This window comes from Aulonocara stuartgranti (genome assembly GCF_965226115.1).
Source record: "Aulonocara stuartgranti genome assembly, chromosome: 6".
NCBI classification, from domain to species: Eukaryota; Metazoa; Chordata; class Actinopteri; order Cichliformes; family Cichlidae; genus Aulonocara; species Aulonocara stuartgranti.
The window spans coordinates 16,803,725-16,823,762 of record NC_138944.1 but is presented as its reverse complement, the minus strand read 5'-3'; the positions used below and the strand labels follow the sequence as shown (position 1 = coordinate 16,823,762).

General features: G+C 39.7%; 1 protein-coding gene across 1 annotated transcript; it reads left to right on the top strand.

The window, feature by feature from the left end:
- Window positions 1-105: 105 nt before the first annotated feature.
- Window positions 106-6,804, top strand: LOC309708533 (uncharacterized protein). Its single transcript, XM_082536654.1, has 4 exons — window positions 106-186; window positions 3,038-3,500; window positions 5,349-5,479; window positions 5,973-6,804. The coding sequence occupies exons 2-4, from the start codon at window positions 3,046-3,048 to the stop codon at window positions 6,143-6,145; spliced, it is 759 nt and encodes a 252-aa protein (XP_082392780.1). The 5' UTR covers window positions 106-186; window positions 3,038-3,045; the 3' UTR covers window positions 6,146-6,804.
- The last annotated feature ends 13,234 nt before the right edge of the window (window positions 6,805-20,038 follow it).

The window sequence follows — 20,038 nt, the reverse complement described above, 5'->3', positions numbered from 1 at the left end:
ATTTATTTTTATACATTAGTTTTATTTTTAGATTTTATTCTTTATCTTCTTTCATTTATATATTTATTTGTACCTGCTCTCGGAGCAGTATTTGTGTACTCTGGCGCCTCCTATCGGCGAACTGCGCAGCTTCATTTGATCAGCTGGGTGCTGCACGCGGCTGGTGTGCCCGACACAGCGGTGCAGGTAAGAGTTAAATTAAAATTAAGCATAATGTGAGTGATGTTTTAAGGTAAACTTGCATGTGAACGCATAACTTGGTGCTTTCCGTGTATGTTATCTGCTCCCTGTTGTTTTCTTCCCACAGGAAGCTCACAAACTTTTAGCAGCCGGCATGACGATAGCTGTTGATAACGGCGCTAAAGTTGTTAGCCCGCTAACAGAAAACAGGGCGCCTACATTCACTGGGGTTAAAAGAGCACAAAGCTAGCTAAGTGTCAGTATGTTTGGTTATTGTTAAGGTAAAATTGTTTACGATTTAAATTATTTATTGTTTAGTTTTTTTATTAATACCAATGAAAATAACTATTTAACAGAAAAAAAGTAAGAAAGGTGTTGACTGAAAAGGTTTAGGCTGAAAGTTTAGCTTAATGGACCGCCATTGTTTTCTATCCGGTTGTTCAGTCTGACGTCACTAGCCGTGTCTGGGTCTAAACTCCGCTGCAGGTCCATATATCAAACGATCACTATGGGATTACTGAGAGTTGAAAAACTGTCTAAAGTCTTTCATCTTTAATAAAATGATCAGCGTTCTGCTCTACCAGGTGTAACAATTGAGTTTAACATCCAGGCATCCATGAAAACGGAATTTATGACATTTAACGGAGTTAAAGTTAGCAGGGAGTTAGCTCGCTAGCTTCTATCTAAATACAATATAGCATGTCCTGACTGCGGGGTTTTGGAAACAAATTCAAACGTACAGCTCTGCTATCACTTCCAGCATAAATGAAGACAGAAAACTAAACAGCAGTGACGTTTGTAGGGTTACTGAAGTTGGGCTAGCTGGTATATAATGATGTGCTACGTGACCGCTAGCGACACAGCTATGTTAGCATAATATAAACAAGCTAACTTTTTTTCCACTCGATAAAAGTTAATGTGAGTGTTCTCGGTGGTCAGGAACAAATGTAATCACATGGCAGGATGCTGTAAAAGGACCAAACTTCAGCCAGGAGAACAACTGAGATAATCCATCCACAATACGAGGTTAGTCATTCATATACTGCTGCATGGGCTGGGCTGTAGTTACATCGTAAGGTTTTAAAAACTGAGCTTAAATAAATGATTAGCGGTAATAAAAGCCGAGGGAGGTCAACAGTGATCACTGACTGTTTTAGGAGCTTTTTGAGATCAAATAGAAGAAAATACATAACATTAAACATGTTAACAACACAAAAGCCATATTAAACGCAGACTACTTTAGACCCGGAAGTAGGATTCGTCGCGTCATCACTGAACAACCGGATAGAGACACACCAACTAAATTTCACCAAAAACAATCATTAGTCAGTATATGCACTAGACAAAAAATGAATTGCACAGTTTTAAGTCCTCATTAAAACCATTCCCCAAGTTTAGACTTTTTATATAGTACTGTGCAAAAGCTTTGAGCCACCCCATCTTTTTTTGGTATTGTAAAAGGAAAAATACGGAGCCCCGCAGGGGACATGGGAGGAAAAAAAATTAAGACGGACTTGCGAGATCTCGCAAAACAAACTCGGGATCTCGCAAAAGTTTTAGCCGCATTCTTCCCGTTAGCTCGAAGCTAACGGGAGGTCGAGACCTACTACAGCTGGGTGGAACACCGCTTTCCCGGCACATCGTGCCTCGACCTCCCAGTTGGCTTCGAGCCGGCGTCCGAAGAATGCGGCTAAAAGATTAACTTATTGATATTATTGGCTAAATTTCATATACATAAGTCGAAATTTTCTAACGCAAAACCATCCTTTCGGTGCTTTTTAAATGAAACCAAACAATATGTTAAAACCATACAACATTCTCAAAATCAAAAAGCTGTCAAAACCGTAAACCTATGTTCCCTGTTCAATATTATGTGATTCTATAATAGACTGTGTCTATTTGGCTTTTTTATACGAACCCCCTGACATTGTGTTTGCTATTTTGTATTTGTATTTCGTGCTTTGTCAATAAAAAAAAAAAGAATGCGGCTAAAAGTTTTGCGAGATCTCGGAAAAGTCCGTCTTAATTTTTTTTTTCTCCCATGTCCCCTGCGGGGCTCCGTAGAAAAAGAATGAGATGGGTGCAGAGATGTATTGAGCATGTGCAAACATAAATGGAAAAAACAGTATAAGAGGCAAAAACAGGCTTTTTACAATTAATGAAAGTCAATAATGGTATGGATGTCTCTTTTAGACAGATTTTCTTGTAATTTCTTTAAGTGGTCTTCAGGAGTAGTTTTCCAGGCATCCTGAAGGACACCCAAAAGCTTTTGGATGTTGGCTGGCTTTTGTTCCCTCCTCTGACAAATTGATCGCACATTGTTTCAATACTGTTGAGGTCCAAGCTCTGGGAAGGCCAATCCATGACAGATACTGTTTCACTGTGGGTGGGGGGGATTTTTAGTTCCATGTGGCGTTTACTTCATTGGCAGTGTGTTTGGGATTATTGTCATGCTGAAAAATGAAGCTACTGCTAATCAGACGATATCCAGATTTGTCAGCTCAAAGCTGCCTATTCACACTAAAAGTAAATGTTTGTGAATCAGACTTTAATACAGGAAATATGTTTAGAAACGTCACTAAAACCAACAGTCCTTAGTATAAAGGGAAGGAGACTTGTCAGTAATTTACATTTGAAAGTATTGTGTTCTCAGTGTCAGTCACTGTAAGAATTAGATAATCTCTTTGATATGTAAATAACCTGAGGTCTGTTGGTGCCGTTAATGACATGTTTTCATTATTAACTAAAGTCTCTAAAGAAGTCCAAGTATAACATTTGGGTCACTTTTGGTCTAATCACACTCAACTGACACAAATCATGTAAGAAATTCAGCCAATCTCTTCCATCTGTTTCACAGGTGAAGCGATGCCTCAGGCTTGTATGAACTTTGAGCCTAACAGAAGGGGAACCTATCACAACAGCCGTAAAACCAATGATCTGATCAACAACACAGGTTTGGTTAATGGAGCAGTTGTTTACAATGGATGCTCAGCTTCTGCCAGCAGAATCAGTAGGAGCACACCAGCTGGCACACAGCATGGTCCTAAACCCACATACAGGATTAACGATTATTTTAACTATGGCTACAAAGGCAAGAGTACAAAAGCAGCACCCTCAGGGACCCTCAAGAAACAAGGATGCAAAATTCCAGCTCTCTGTGATGCCCCAGCATCTGATGGAAACGGCAGTGAAGATCTCCTGAGTGGTAACTCAGCCAAAGTTAGTGCTCCACCCAGTAACATTGACCAAAAGGTACCAGATCCCAGCCTATCGGCGTCAGGGAAGAAGAAAAGGTGGAGGAGATCGAGACACAAGAAGAGGTGCATCACTTATCTTAATCTTAAAGTTCTCAAGTCCAGCCTATATATACCTATATGTGTTGATTCTACTTAAAATCAACACGTTTTTTTAATGGTTTTGCAGTGGACCATTAATAACAGCCCTAGAGTAGCAAGATTTACTACTGCAGAGGCCCTGAGACAGATAAGTAATACGTAATGCTCAGCTGATGGAGATGAGTCAAGTTTACTCCCTTCTGCATAAAAACAAATACAAACATTTGTGAAAGAATGGGTTGTTCTAAAGACCTCATTAAATCTGAGTGGGGTACTGTAATAGGATGCCACTTTTGTAATAAATCAGTTAAGTTTGTAAAGTTCTTCCCTCATAAATTACGAACCATTGCAACTCAGCCCTGAAGTACAGAACAAGGTGCATAAAAGTCAACTGTAAAGTTTGATGGAGGAGGGATAATGCTATGGGGTTGTTTTTTTAGGGTTAGCCAGGGTCCTTTACTTCAAGCAAGGGGGGTTCTCAATTCTATGCTTCCAGATTTATGGGAACAGCCTAGGGAATGCCATTCCAGTGGGACTGTGCACAGAGCGAGGGGGATTCAGATGTGTCCATAGATTGAATATGTGAAATTATAAAATCTCCTGTAGTGCAGACAATTTCACACTATAATTTTGTATTGGAAACAGTCATTAAAAGTATTCCTGTACAAAAATTCTACTCATGAAGTAGAAGAATAAATGCTTTCAGTCCCAACTTGAGTGAAGTTTCAGATGAGACGACAGAAAATTGAATGCTTTAGTTATTATTTTAGATAACTGCTTATCTTGCTGTGAGTAACATGTGAGAGTGATATCAATATTCTTGTGCATATCTGTCTCTTAAATCTCCAGCCAGCACAGTATGAACACTAAAAACATAATAGTTAGGCTCAAATCTGTCTGTAGATTTACACACAGAGACTTAAGGGATATCATTGTGTCCAGGTAAAAAGCATAAATCATTGTGAATCCATTTCACTTGTTTCGGTGCAAATTAAAGTGATAACAGATGCATCGGAGCGACATAAACATGTACATGAGCAGCCCGCTGGAGGTTAATTCTTTGCACAAAGGAGCAGATAACCGTCCTGCTGCCCTTCTATCACCCTGACCAGCTGCTCTTGTATAAACAGCCCATCTTCCCATAACCCTTTAATGCTTGAGACTGAGTGGAGAGATGCATCAAAGCTTCTTCTGGATGTGAAGAATGAGTTGTGCATATTGTACTGAATTATTATATTCAGTGAAAACGTATGGGAATGGTAAATTATTTTTTTCATCTCATTCACATAATGACAGCAAGAATTAAAGCATAAAAATACTCTATAATACTCATAAATATAACTTTATTTGTATAGCATTTTTTTTAAAGCACACAGTTACAGTAATTCCAACATTAATGGTTTTGTGCACACATCAGATGTAAACTGTGGCGAAAAATACTGCCACTAACAACCAGAAATGTATTTCAAATATGTAATTAATTTCCCTTCCCTCTGATTATGGAACACTTTAATTCAGCGGTCCCCAACCCTCGGACCGGTACCGGGCTGCGAGAGTTGAGGCTCAGGTGTGAAATGTGTAGTTTTCAGGGTTTTTATCGGTTTTCAGCGTTATTTCGTTATCGTTTTTATCGTTTACTCGGTTTTCCTTGGTCTTTTCGCATGTGTTATGAATAAATTTTCTTTTTTTCGGTACCGGTACTAGTTTTAGTTTGTTGTATTTATCCGCGACACCTTAAAGGCCGGTCCGTGAAAATATTGTCGGGCATAAACCGGTCCGTGGCGCAAAAAAGGTTGGGGACCGCTGCTTTAATTAACATGAGCCCTCTTGCAGAGACAAAGAAGTCGTCTACCCGGAAATTCTTTCACCCGCACCCATAGAAGCGGAGGAAGACTGGGGAAAAGAGATCCAGGAGGGCACGCGCTCTGACTGGAAAAACATGTGTTTTGGGGTCAGACCTTATGGTAAAGAAAAAAACATTTTCATGACATCTACTCTCTTTACAGTACTGAATTTAAATGTCTTAGTTATTATATACATGCATATGTAATAAGTTATAAATTTATGTTGCTGTAAGGTTGATTACTGAATATATCTTCACCACTGAGGTCAAACAAGGAAATTTTAAAGTTTACCTGATGTGTATTAATAGTAGTAGTAGTCATTACCTTTTCTGTCATAAAGGAAAACTGCTGAAACCAAAGTCCTTAGAGAAGCGAGTCTTGCCACACAGAGCCACTTTGAAATGGCTCATTGCAGTTATAAAGTGTTATCTACATTTCCTTTCATTTAAATGGTCAAATGTGCATAAAAGTGCCAGGATATATACTAAATTAAAAATGAATATTAGAAACAGCAAGTTTCAGTCCTTCAGCATCCTGTTTTCATTGAAGCTGATGTAGGTGTCAGTACTACTTTTAGGATTCAGGCCATGACGTGTGTTGCTGCCTGTTTCAGGTCCAGAAGACGTCCTCCGTTTTGCTTTGCAGGACCTGACACTGAAGCAAAGGGACACAGCGGCCCTGCCCGTGTCAGCCAGTTACACACCAGCGGTGCACCACCCGCACCCCCTGATATGGTCCCGTCACATCATTCCCACTGAGCCAGACCAATTCGCAGACGCTGACTAGTAAGCTGGGCGTATGCCTATATGTTAGAATAATGGTTGATATGAGAATTAACAACATCTGTTTCTAAAATATTTGTTTCATTCTCATTTGGTTTAGTGGAAAACATTAAATTTAACTTTATTGGTAAAAGATTGTGCGGTGGAGTCTAGGTTACCATCTGGTTGTTTTTTATTGTAGGTTCTATTTTATATTTAAAATTCAGGTTTTATATTTGTTTTATATTACAACAAAATACTTTGGATTTTGTGATCTTAAAGGATGGTTTTATTAAAACTACTACTTTTAGTTTCATTGCTGCAGTTAGTGCTGTTTCTCACACAGGTCATGCATTTCCTGTTTCGTTTTCATCTTATATTTCCATTCTTTTTCTTGTCTGTGCTAAAAGAGCAAAATACTAGTTTTAACTGTTTCTTTGTGTTTTAAAATGCCTGAAGTTAATACCATGTTGTTATGAGTTGCTCATTTGAGCTGAAAGATCTGTTTAATCTGTTTATAAACACCCCCTGTTCACAGCAAGTACATGAAGTAACTATTTTATTTTGACACTCATGGAATAGTCGATTTAACCAAGAAAGTATGGTTTGATTATGTAATAAGAACGTGATTTTCTGGTTGTTCATATCATTTTTATTACCATAATAAATCACATTTTCTTCTAACTTGTGCTTAAACCCTGCATTTTTTCATCGCCACTGTCAAAAAATGTTATTAAACAAGAAGGCCCACCTTCTTTTCACCATTTAACCACAAACAAATGGATTTGAAACCTTACCATCTGTTGCTACTTAACGGCTCTTTAGAAGCAATAATGGCTTCTGGCCACTAGATGGCAGAGTGGATATAAGATTTTGCATTCTGCTAGTTATTTCCATACACCTCAGGGAGTTCAATGGGTTCATTCCCAAGGACTTGAGAGACAGAGGCATTTACTTGCATAGTGCTCAGCCCATTTCTCCCTGGTGTTGAATTCAGAATGCAATAAGACACTGAGCTGATTAATGCCATTTAGTTGTACTAAATATGTTTACAGATATTTTTATAATCAAATGGGTCCATTTAAAATGTTTTAATATGAAGTAGCAATTAGTAACAAGTAACAATTTTCATAATGCTTTTTTTCTTTAAACACAATAGTAGATCTGAAATGAATCAATCAAAACCTGTTCAAGTGCAGATTTTCAGCTCTAATTCAAGCAGCTGAACAGAAATACTGCCTCAGGTGTTGAGGAATTACCACCATCTATACCCCGTCCCCTATTTTCGGGGACTCAAATGTATTTAGACAAATTAACTTAACAAATATTTTAGATTTCTTTGTTGAGGATCCTTCACAAGCAGTGACTGCCTGAAATTTGGAATTCATAAACATGACCAAGTAATAGGTTTCCTCCTTTGTGATCCTTTGCCAAACCTATACTGAGGCTGTCTTCAGTGTTTGTTTGAAGGATTTTAGGCCATTATGTTTGCTTTAAGCGAGTGGAATGCTGTTCTGTCAGGTTCAGATCAGACCAAATAACAGGTTTCCTCCTTTGTGATGCTTTGCCAGACCTATACAGTGACTGTGTTCAGATGTTGTTTGAGGAGCTTTAGGCTCTTTATGTTTCCACTCAAAGCATTCTGTCAGGGACAGATCAGGTAATTGATTGCAGAATAATCCACTTCCTGGGAGTGGAGCACAGAGGATGCAGTCTCCATCGCAATGCACTCTGTCCTCTCACACCTGGACAACAACAACACCTACGCCAGAATGCTGTTTATAGACTTCAGTTCAGCATTCAATACAATCCACCCCTCACAACTCATCAGGAAACTGACAGACCTGGGTATCAGTTCCCTCATCTGCAAATGGTTACTGGACTTCCTGACCAACCGCCCCCAACATGTCCGGCTGGATAACCGCTGCTCATCTACCATCACAATGAACACCGGTGTACCACAAGGCTGTGTGATGAGCCCTTTCCTCTACTCCCTCTTCACCCACGACTGCAGACCTGCTGATGGTTCCAACACCATCATTAAGTTTGCAGATGACACCACGGTGATTGGCCTCATCAGTGACAACGATGAGGCCGCCTACAGGGAGGAGGTGGATCGTCTGGCTGAGTGGTGCGACAGAAACAACCTGCTGCTTAACACCGAGAAGACCAAGGAGCTCATCGTGGACTACAGGAGGAATGCTGACCCACATCCACCCATCCACATTAAGGGGACGGCTGTGGAGCGTGTGAGCAGCTTCAAGTTCCTGGGAGTCCACATCTCCGAGGATCTCACCTGGACGACCAACTGCTCCAAGCTGGTCAAGAAGGCTCACCAGCGCCTCTTCTTCTTGAGGACTCTGAGGAAGAACCACCTGTCCTCAGACATCCTGGTGAACTTCTATCGCTGCACCATCGAGAGCATCCTGACCAACTGTATAACAGTCTGGTACGGGAACTCCTCTGCCTCGGACCAGAAGGCGTTGCAGAGGGTCGTGAAAACTGCCCAGCGCATCGCCGGAGCACCACTTCCTGCCATAAAAGACATCTACAGGAAGCGGTGTCTGAAAAGGGCTGGGAAAATCATCAAAGACCCCAGTCACCCATCACATGGACTCTTCACCCTCCTGCCCTCTGGGAGGCGCCACAGGAGCCTCCGGACTAAGACCACCAGGTACCGGAACAGCTTCTTCCCCACAGCTGTCAGACTCCTGAACTCTGCCTCCTGACATCTGACCCACGTTAAACTCATGGACTGAACATACACACACCCACAATGGACAACTGTACCCTCAAACACAATAATAACATGGACTGAACCACCACTCACAACCACTAGCACTTATATAGCCTCTGTAGAAACTATCTACACCCTCACTTATCTTAACTGCACTACTGTATAGCTCTGTGTAAATAATCATTCTGTACATTCGATAATCTTTAATCCTACAACTGTTTACAACTTGCATAGTTCCCATTTCTGTATAGCTGTATATCTCAGATTTCTGTAAAGTTATTTATTTCATATTCTGTATAGTTTTTCATATTTATATCCTGTTCATATCCTGTACATAGCTTGTACTCACTACAGCCTGTACATACTTATAGTTATAGAATATTCACAACATACTTCATACCGTGTACATTATAACATACCATAATAGACCCATTTCTGTAATATACTCACATATCTATATTATTGCTAATATATATTGTAATATATCTATATCACTAAAGCACTTCTGGATGGATGCAAACTGCATTTCGTTGCCCTGTACCTGTGCATGTGCAATGACAATAAAGTTGAATTCTATTCTATTCTATTCCTGAAGTTTAAAATGTCCTGGGTTGCTTTCACTGTATATTTAGTTTCATTGTACATTGTCTGTCTAGTAAACTTTGCTACATTTGTCTGAATTTTACCAGCAGTTATATCCCTAAACACAGAATTCATCCTGTGTCTTCTGTGTTTTAGTGACCCAGTGAAAGGCATACATGACCATGCATCACACTGCCTCTAGTGTGTGTTACAGAGTATGTGTCAGATCATGAGCTGTTAAAAGCATACTCCATACTTTACTCTGGTACGGGCAGATCTTAGCTTCCTCTCTTACAGATATTGTTGGATAAATGGCCTTTCATTTTTTGGTTGTTTGTTCTGCAAAATTGCAGATCTGGCATTGCTGTTCAAAAACCCGAGGAGTGGTTTAAATCTTGTAGTGTTTGAAGCCTTCCCTTTATCTCTTTGTGTTATGTTGTTCAGCAGAGGATGAAACTTGTGAATTTTTTTTTCCCATGGAAAGGATCCTGTGATCATCCTCATTGTTGTCTTCCATAAACAATCAGACTTTATTATGTTGCGATGTGCGAAGCTCATGTGAGCTCTTAATTTTTGTACCTGAATTATTTCTATTGTTTCTCCACATTTTCTCCATTATCTTTTTGGTGGTTTTGAGTTCTTTTGTTTGTTTGTTTTTCTTGTTTGTTTGTTTTTAAATTCTGAGGATGGCTATTCGACTTGCCTTTTACCTGCCTAATTGATTAAAAAATACAATTAAAATCTCCTTGCCTGTTGATAAACAGCTTTTGAATAAATAGTCCATTACATTTGACCACTTAAAATAGAACACTAATAAAGTAAATATTAAAAAAATATAATAACAATCTTTTTTAACCCCTTGAATTAAAGCTCAAATTCCATAGTTCAATAACATCATGCCAAGTTCTGCCGAAACATTTCAATACTTTACACCATGTTATTGCTGACGGAGACTGACCAGTCATTGAGCACAACCTAAATACCAATGAAATGGTCATAAAAGTTTCAGACAGTGTCGAAAATGGGAGAAAGGTGGCCTCAAGTTCTTCAAAATATAGAGATGATTCAGTCTGGATGTGTCACTGTTTCAAAGGTTATTGTGTTCCATGTCTCAACAGAACGGAAAAATTTGCACGTTGTCTCCGTGTCTGTGTAGGTCTACTGGGGACTGTTTGTTTGCTACCTAGGGTTTGTGGCATAGGTTAGATTATTTACTTTAAATTATTTAGTTTTATCATAGATATTTTTAGTTTTAGGTTTTTTTTCGTTTTTATTATAGATATATTATTTATTTTATTTTGTAAATCTGTGAGCTAATGCAGATGTTTTTCTCACCGCGTCCCTATGATGGCCTCATAATAGCCCTAGAAACTGCTCGAATAGCTTGTAGCCTGCACACACCTGAACAGGATTAAGCGATACAAATTGGATGGATGATTTCCTGATTGTTCATTTTAATCTGTGCTTGTCTCCATCTGTTTGAAGCATTCGTTTCCAGGAAGCTGACCCATTCTGAAAGTCATTTTTAATTTACTGTAGCGATCATCACTCTTTGTAAACTTGGCTAACCCTACAGTGAAAATCCCCTGCGAAGCAGAATTCACATATGTTATTTGTTTGATCATAGACAGTTGATAAACACTTGTGGTCACGAATAGCTGCCTTCTGCAAAAAGAATCCAAAAATCCCAAAACGAACTTGGTGTCACTTTGACAAGATGCTCCTTTTGACATGAAATATGTCACTTTCACTGACTTTACATATGATCTTCTTTTCTAAAAATGTGTTTCTACATTCAAAGTCAACCTAAACGTGCTGGGTCTGTACCCAAAGACATCTGTTACTCATAGTCGTGGTGCTCACTTTTAGCTCTGAGGTGCTGCTTCACATTTGTAACCACCATTTGGCTTTCAAGGGATTTCCCTGCAGCTATTCGTGACCACAAGTGTTAAGCTGTAATAGTTTTGCATTACCATTTTGAGGGGGTGGCGATGGGAGCTCTAATGTTAAGAAATGGCATGTTTGATAACATGTTGTAATCTCTATGAGGGATTAATACATCTATATGTCCCAGTGGACCCTTTACCACATCCTGTATTTGGACAAATAAGTAGATACAAAGAACCAGCCCTGCCCTGCTTGCCCTCCTACGTCCTCATTGTTGTTCATAATTCATCTGTTTTCATTGTTTTCCTTCCTAGAGTTCATCTTTCAATTGAAACAAATTAGATTGACGTTCAAACACTGCACTCGCAGTTCACTGGCCAGCTCACGATATGGGATAATGATGAATTCTTGCCAGATATCCTCTAATTGTTGTAAAAATGTTCTCATGCTGACATGACTCTGGGAAATCAGCCTGAGGTCTTAACAGCTACATTTCTCATATGTGAATCACCCCCCAGTTATTTCATCTGGATCCGGTGTGACCAGTAATTTAGCATTCATCGTCTTTATTGATCTGGCAACATAATGGTTTGTTAGGCTGGCACATGAAGAGACCCAGGAGGAGACAGGAAGCAAGAATGTGGTCAGTTCAATCCCCTGCAGCTAACTAAAGCAAACACACTGCGGTAGTGGATGGATGTTTGTCACAGTACTGACCATAATACTTAGTCAGGGGTCTGACTTTGATAACCTTGTGTATTTATATTTTTCAGTTATTTACTATATGGTCTTCCCAATGTAATTATAATCAATCAAAGAAATAAAAGAAAAATATTTTCATAAAAAAAAAAAAAAGTAAATTATATCATAAGATGGCTATAGACATATCATCATAATAATAACATATAATAATTTGATTATAAATTCTCAAAAGTACATTTATTCCTTGTTCCTTCTCATAAAAGTTTTATATGCTGTCTTTTTTGTTTTCATATACCAATAATCAGATATAATCTGCCTCTTTAACTGATGTTCAGAGTTAAATGTCTTAAACTAGTATTTCAGCTGAATACAAAGGAGCATTCAGATTTCATCAAATACATGTGTACACATTTTAGTCTTCTAGTACAAAACCTTGCACACATTATGTAGAGCTCACTTATCTAAGGAATGTTTGAATACGGAAGTTGATTTTTTTTGTTTTTTTTAAATAGTCACTTACATACAGATGTGTTCCTGTTTGTAAGTAACATTTTCGTGTGTGTGTCTGAAACATGCTGGTTTTGGCTAACGGACATTATTTATTTGCACATCATCTAACCTAATTGTACTCAATTATTGTCCATGTTAATGCAAGCATCCAGCACATTAGCAACATCTGTAAATGACAGAAAATAAGGAAGAGCATATTGAATCAATTTAAGCAACAAATCTGCCAGTCAAACATATTCATGGATGTACTAATGTTTGTTAATTTAGGCTTTTTCTGCAGGATGAAAATGGAGTATCAATATTTTACAGTATATTGCATTGTATTTGTGAGGTACCTTCCTAGACAGAGGTACTTTTAACTAAGAAATGGAACCAAATATTAAATGTGCAGTATTTTATAACAACATTAGAATAAGTTTTTCAGCTTGCACATCTTTCTTCCTAATCCAAATATTGTTGTTCCACCAGCTGACACAAATTATTCTGTTCCCGTATATATGGTCCCATGTAAACAATCTGTACTATTTGTTCTATCAATAGGATGCAGACCCGCCTTCCTCTACCTCTAAATTACCTCCCACCATGCATGATAAATTGTACAGCCAGTTCAGAAAGGCATCTAACGCTGTATTCTTCCTTTGTGACTCACCTCCAGTCATTGCTTTTTCATCTCGCTTCAGTGTGTCCGGTCATTTTCTGTGCCTTCTCTTGAGTGATCTTGTAATGATGTGTTGGCAAGTAGAGAACGATGCAGTACCGCCAGAACTAACCACTACAAAAACATAAATCGGCAGTTTTCGGGGTGCAGAGATTCCAGTAAATTTGAACAGATACTAGCAGTCAACTAGTTAAAATTGCTTAAAGATGGAAATTTCAAGACCTGTTGGAAAAATATCCTCAGTTACTTGTGATCTGTGCCAGTTTAATTTAATTTGGGATTTTTATTATTTTGGCAGGATTAAATATAATGACTTGTTGGCATTTTTAAACCTCAACTTTAAGGAAATGGTGGATGGCTTTTATGGCTTGTTTTTGACTGTGAGGATGAGAAGACTCTGTTGAGTTTCCCTGTTGTTAGTTTCTGCAAAGCCACTTGTATCGCTCCCAAAGAAGAAGGCTCATAATTTCCTGTCATTGTGACTTGACCCAGTAGGAAGACAGCCAGAGTGCAGAGATCTGGGTGACAGACCATCAAGAAAAAAACCCACACACAGCCTGTGGAAATAGCTGGCAGTAGTGACTGTAAAGGTTGCAATAGCCTGATGACAAAGCACTCTGTTTCTTAACTTTGTGATGAAATAAAAAGGTTCTGCAATGCTCCAGGCAGTCCTTCCAACTAGGTGAGCTTATTACACACTAAATAATTTCAAAGCTTTAACTCTGAGCAAGGTTATTGATGTTTATATTTCAGAACACGGGCTCTGCAATTAAAGTCTTAGCATGTTAATGTTTATTTTTTGGTGGATTGCTCTGAAAGGAGCCATTGCCACATCTGGTGAGCAGAGGAAAGGCTAATGAATTTTGCTGAGTCAGAGTGATTGGAATTTGCATGGACTGAAATCTTCACCATATGGTGAAACTGGAGCACTGCACAAGTGCTGCAAGCCTGCGTCTGGTAAAATCACTTCCTGAGTGTGAAAGTAATGCTTTTGTAGTCCATTCTTGCGGTAACATGATGACTTTTATTGGAGTACAGTTGAGGAAATACGTATGTTTTAACATTAATCCCTCCTGACATGAATTAAGGCAGCATTTGATGGTTATGATGAGGTCCAGTTTGCTTCAGCGTTATCAAAAAAGTCTGTTTAACATCACACGGCAACACTTTTCCACAAAGAATTCGTAGGACAAAAGGAAAATTTGTCAGTGCCATTCACAAACAATATTAGCTTTGTACTTTGAAATGGTCTCTGCTTATAATACACTATTGTATTCTTGTCATGGCCTGCTCTGCTACATAGCAGTATTTAATCTTAAATTCACCGCATTGTAGTTGTTGCTTCAATAGTCACCTTATACTAAAACTGTAAAAATAAGTGAATACTGTTGTTTGAGTAACAGTCTAAGCAAACTGTGGATGAAAACGTGCACGATAATTATCTCTTCAGCAGCTAGTCGAGCTTTGCTTTCAAGGTGCTGGAAAGCTGAAGCTTTATTTAAACGCCAAATGACGCTGACCTTAATGTTCACTCCATTCCTCTGACCCTTACTACCGGTTTTAGGATGAGGTAACTGAACAGCCTGTAATTAGACTGTTATTCATCACTATGCGGGCATCAGTGATTGCCTGCAGTACCGTGCCAGGCCCAGACAGCGGCAGTGTTTGTCAGCCGTGCACCCACTGGCCCTCTGGCATGTTGGGATGCTGGGCTCGTAGTTTGGCTGGCTGCTACACACCGGCCTGTGGCGACCTGTCTGGCTACTCTGCCTACCTGTTTCTCTTCTACTTGTCTGCCTTTATCTGTCTTCTTACCTGTTTGGTAACCTCTTACTGACAGTCCGTCTTGTCTTTTTGACAGACTACTCTCTTAGCTGTCTCCATGGACATCTGCCGTCCAGTTGCAATTTTTTTGCCTTTCCTCCTGCCTGTCAGTATTGCTGCAGAGGCTGCCCAGCTGTCACTCTTTCCTCCTTGCTGCTCTTCTTTTGTCTGTCTATCTGCCCTGCCGCCTGTCTTGTCGTCTGGCTTCCCAACCGGGGGATGTCTGGAAAGGTGCTGGATAACAAGCACCCTGCAGACCGACCACTCACTAGAACAGAGGCGTGGAGGGAGGGTGAGAGAAAGAGAGGGGGTAGGAGGTGGCTGTGACAGATGAAAGGAGAGATAAATGGAGAAAAAGGAGGAGATGAGTAGGGAGGGAGCACACAGAGTTAAAGAGGGTGTGGAGAGCAATCCTGAGAGGCAGAGAATGAGCGAGCACATGAAGATAGACAAGCGTTAAGGAGGAACAGAGGTAGACGACGAAGGCAGGGTGAAGCAGATGGATAGGTGGGAAAGCAGAGCGCAGTGAGTGAAAGCAGTAGTGAGTCGAGGGATCGGGAGACAGACAGACAAGGCATGCTGCTTATTAAGAGGCTTACACACCACGGCTGTTCTGTTATTGAATTAGTGTGCGAGATGTACTGTTAGTCTGGAGAGCAGAACTGTGACTCTATGGGGATTTTACATGCACAAAAACACACATCCTAGCACTCCGTGTCTCTCACATTTTCTCTCACACTCTCTTTTACACATGCACACCCACACAGGCAGTTATCTAGTGTCAGACTCCTGTGCCTCTGCACACAGGCGTTGTGATGAGGCTTGCATCTGAATTACAGATGAGACCATCTAATGTAAAGTGCTGTAGTCAGAGACTCATTTGTATACATAACTTTGACTCTAGTTAATCCCATCAAGACACCCTGGGCCTGTCTTTCTATATAATGCTGTGGTCAAATGCCCTGCTTAAACCCTCTGAACAAATAAACAGGGATACAGGGCATCATCTGAAGCTGTACTCTGAAATGTAAAAATTAGATATGAATCTGTGTAGGATTCAATTAATCAATAAATTTTTTTCTGTCAAGAAAATGTATTCAACAAGCAAAAATGCCCAAAAAATTCTGCTTTCCTACATTTTATAGAAATATACCTTTTTACAGAGGAAGTTTTGGACCGTCTTCAATGAAGGTCCTCAGTTTTTGTTTACTGAGGTTTCATTTACTTCAGACCATCTGGCCAAAGGACCAGTGAGCTTATGCAATAGCAGGGTGTCCATTGTCCATTCCTCCATCCATCTGTTACTACACAGTTTACAAGAATTGCTTGTCCTTAATCTTAAGTGCGTTGGACCAGTGAAATTTTCCTTGTCTGTCAATGTAAAGAAGCCCACACTGTCCTGTAGTTAAAAAAAAAAAAAAAAATTAATTCACAGACATCTCTATAGTTGATAGGTTGCTCTTTTTCTCCATTTAATTATTTACCGATTGCTTAATTACTTTGGTGTAGTCTCAATGGCCATGGGGGAAGTCTTTATCAGTAGAAAAAGTTGAAAACCTTACAGCTAAAACTCCAACAGTGGGGCAGATTAGAGCCTTGCTGGGCCTATTCTGTCAACTTTGTCTTATGTTCGACCCTCCTGTCTTACAATAACCTGCAAATTGCGTTAAGTCTTGACCCAGATGAACTACTGCTTCATTGACATTCTGGTTGTTTATCAAAAAAACCCCACCTTTTTTTTTGGTTATTTTGTTTTTTGGCAGATAAATGACTACCGCCCAGCAGCACTCACCCCCATCATCACAAAGTACTTAGAGCAGCTGGTCCTAGCACACTTCAAATCCTGTCTCCCCCCCACCAATTCGCATACCACCAGAACAGGAGCACAGAGGATGCAGTCTCCATCGCACTGCACTCTGTCCTCTCACACCTGGACAACAACAACACCTAAGTCAGAATGCTGTTTATAGACTTCAGTTCAGCATTCAATACAATCCACCCCTCACAACTCATCAGGAAACTGACAGACCTGGGCATCAGTTCCCTCATCTGCAAATGGTTACTGGACTTCCTGACCAACCGCCCCCAACATGTCCGGCTGGATAACCGCTGCTCATCTACAATCACAATGAACACTGGTGTACCACAAGGCTGTGTGATGAGCCCTTTCCTCTACTCCCTCTTCACCCACGAATGCAGACCTGCTGATGGTTCCAACACCATCATTACATTTCCAGCTTCAAGTTCCTGGAAGTTCACATCTCCGGGGATCTCATCTGGACGACCAACTGCTCCAAGCTGGTCAAGAAGGCTCACCAGCGCCTCTTCTTCTTGAGGACTCTGAGGAAGAACCACCTGTCCTCAGACATCCTGGTGAACTTCTATCGCTGCACCATCGAGAGCATTCTGACCAACTGTATAACAGTCTGTATGGGAACTGCTCTGCCTCGGACCGGAAGGCGTTGCAGAGGGTTGTGAAAACTGCCCACAGCCACCTACACACACAATGGACAACTGTACCCTCATACACACAATAATAACATGGACTGAACAACCACTCTCAACCACTAGCACTTTATATAGCCTCTGTAGAAATTATCCACATATCTCACTTACCTTAACTGCACTACTGTATAATTCTGTGTAAATAATCATTCTGTACAATACGATAATTTTTAAATCTACAACTGTTTATAACCTGCATAGTTCACATTTCTGTATAGCTGTATATCTCATATTTCTGTATAGTTTTTCATATTTATATCCTGTACATAGCTTGTACTCACTACAGCCTGTACATACTTATAGTTATAGCATATTCATAACATACTTCATACCGTGTACATTATAACATACCATAATAGACCCATTTCTGTAATATACTCACATATCTATATTATTGCTAATATATATTTGTAATATATCTATATCATGGCTAAAGCACTTCTGGATGGATGCAAACTGCATTTCGTTGCCTTGTACCTGTGACATGTGCAATGACAATAAAGTTGAATTCTATTCTATTCTATAAATTACTATTTAAAAAATAAAGTAGAGATGAGACAATTCAATTCAATTTTATTTATACAGCACCAAATCACAACAACTGTCGCCTCAAGGTGCTTTGTACAGTACAATAGATCCTACAATAGTACATACAGAGAAAAACCCAACAATCATATGACCCCCTATGTGCAAGCACTTTGGCAAAACTGGGAAAGAAAAACTCCCTTTTAACAGGAAGAAACCTCCGGCAGAACCAGGCTCAGGGAGGGGCGGCCATCTGCTGCGACCGGTTGGGGTGAAGGAAGATAGGATAAAACGAGTAGGAGGAGCAGGATTTTGGATGCAACCCAATTCTGGATTTAACAGGGAGCTGATGAAGAGAAGCCAATATAGGAGAAATACGCTCTCTCTTTCTAGTCCCTGTCAGTACTCTTGCTGTAGCATTTTGGATTAACTGAAGGCTTTTCAGGGAGTTTTTAGGACATCCTGATAATAATGAATTACAGTAGTCCAGCCTAGAAGTAATAAATAATACATGAATACATGTATATGTACTAGTATTTCAGCATCACTCTGGGACAGGATGCTTCTAATTTTAGAGAGATTGCGCAGTGGAAGAAAGCAGTTCTACATATTTGCTTAATATGTGCATTGAAGGACATATCCAGGTCAAAAATGACTCCAAGGTTCCTCACAGTGTTACCGGAGGCAAAGGTAACACTGTGGTTTTAAGACATTCCTGCAGTTTAACTATTTGGTGTGTGTTATCTGGCTTCATGGATAGATAGAGATGGGTGTCATCTGCATAGCAGTGAAAATGTATACTATGTCTTCTAATGATACTGCCTAAGGGAAGCATGTATAATGTAAACAGAATTGGTCCTAGCACTGAACCCTGTGGAACTCCATAATTAACTTCAGCATGTGAAGAAGACTCCATTTACAAACTGGACAAATTGGACTCTATTAGATGGATATGATACAAACCACTGCAGCACAGTACCTGTAATGCACACAGCATGCTCTAATCGTTCTAATAGAATATTATGGTCAACAGTATCAAACGCTGCACTGAGGTGTTTCAGGACAAGCACAGAGATGAGTCCACTGTCAGAGGCCATAAGAAGATCATTTGTAACCTTCACTAAAGCTGTGCTGTGATGAGCTCTGAAACCTGACTGAAACTCTTAAAAATAAAATTTCATTTGTGAAGAAACACCCTTCAACCATCTTATGAGTGTTAATGTTAAATACTTTGTCCACTAGAAAGCACTCTACAACTTTCGTGTTGGCAGCGTATTTGGAATGCCACAAACATGAAAACGTGATCCAAAACAGATTTTGCCAGAACATAAACGAGTAATCCACGACAACAGAAAAATTATTATTTTTAGACTTTCAGAGCACACAAAAAATGTGTGGCATATGTTTTTATCTTTTGTGATTTTAAAAATACAGATCCACTGATACAGAAGCTTTTTACTTCACCAAATATCGGTGTTGGCCTTTAAAATTCTATATCGGTCAGGCTTTGCTTATGATTAAGGAAAAGAGGTTAGCTGCGGGTCACTGACCGGTCTTTTGGATCAGTTGCACAATGACTGCCAGCAATTTTCCTCTACTAGTCAGGGATTACTCATTTCTCGTGAGTTGCTGGCTGTTGCTTGGTGGTCACCAGCTGATGTCTAGACCTGTGGGACTGGGCCCTAAGCTAGTAATTTCATGATGTTTCATGAGTCTTTTATCTGAGTGTATAGTAGATGTAGGTAAAAAAACAGGTGGTTTTTTTCATTGAAATTTCTCACAGATATTTAAACTGAACTCCCTCTGCCTTTCAGTGGAGTGATCACTCAAAGTCTTAGCCTACATGCTATTTTGCTGAGCTTGTAATTTTATGTGTGTGCGTGCATCGACGAGTGAACTGGAAAGGAGGGGAGCAGCAGGGGGATTTTGTATCACCGTCTACGTGTCTTTGATCATCAGGGAAGAACCCAAAGTCTTCATTTTCTACA

Coding starts and splice junctions, on each gene's coding strand:
- LOC309708533 (XM_082536654.1), top strand. CDS start 3,046: ATGCCTCAGGCTTGTATGAACTTTGAGCCTAACAGAAGGGGAACCTAT. Junction 3,501..5,348: donor AGATCGAGACACAAGAAGAG/GTGCATCACTTA, acceptor GCCCTCTTGCAG/AGACAAAGAAGTCGTCTACC. Junction 5,480..5,972: donor TTTTGGGGTCAGACCTTATG/GTAAAGAAAAAA, acceptor TGCCTGTTTCAG/GTCCAGAAGACGTCCTCCGT.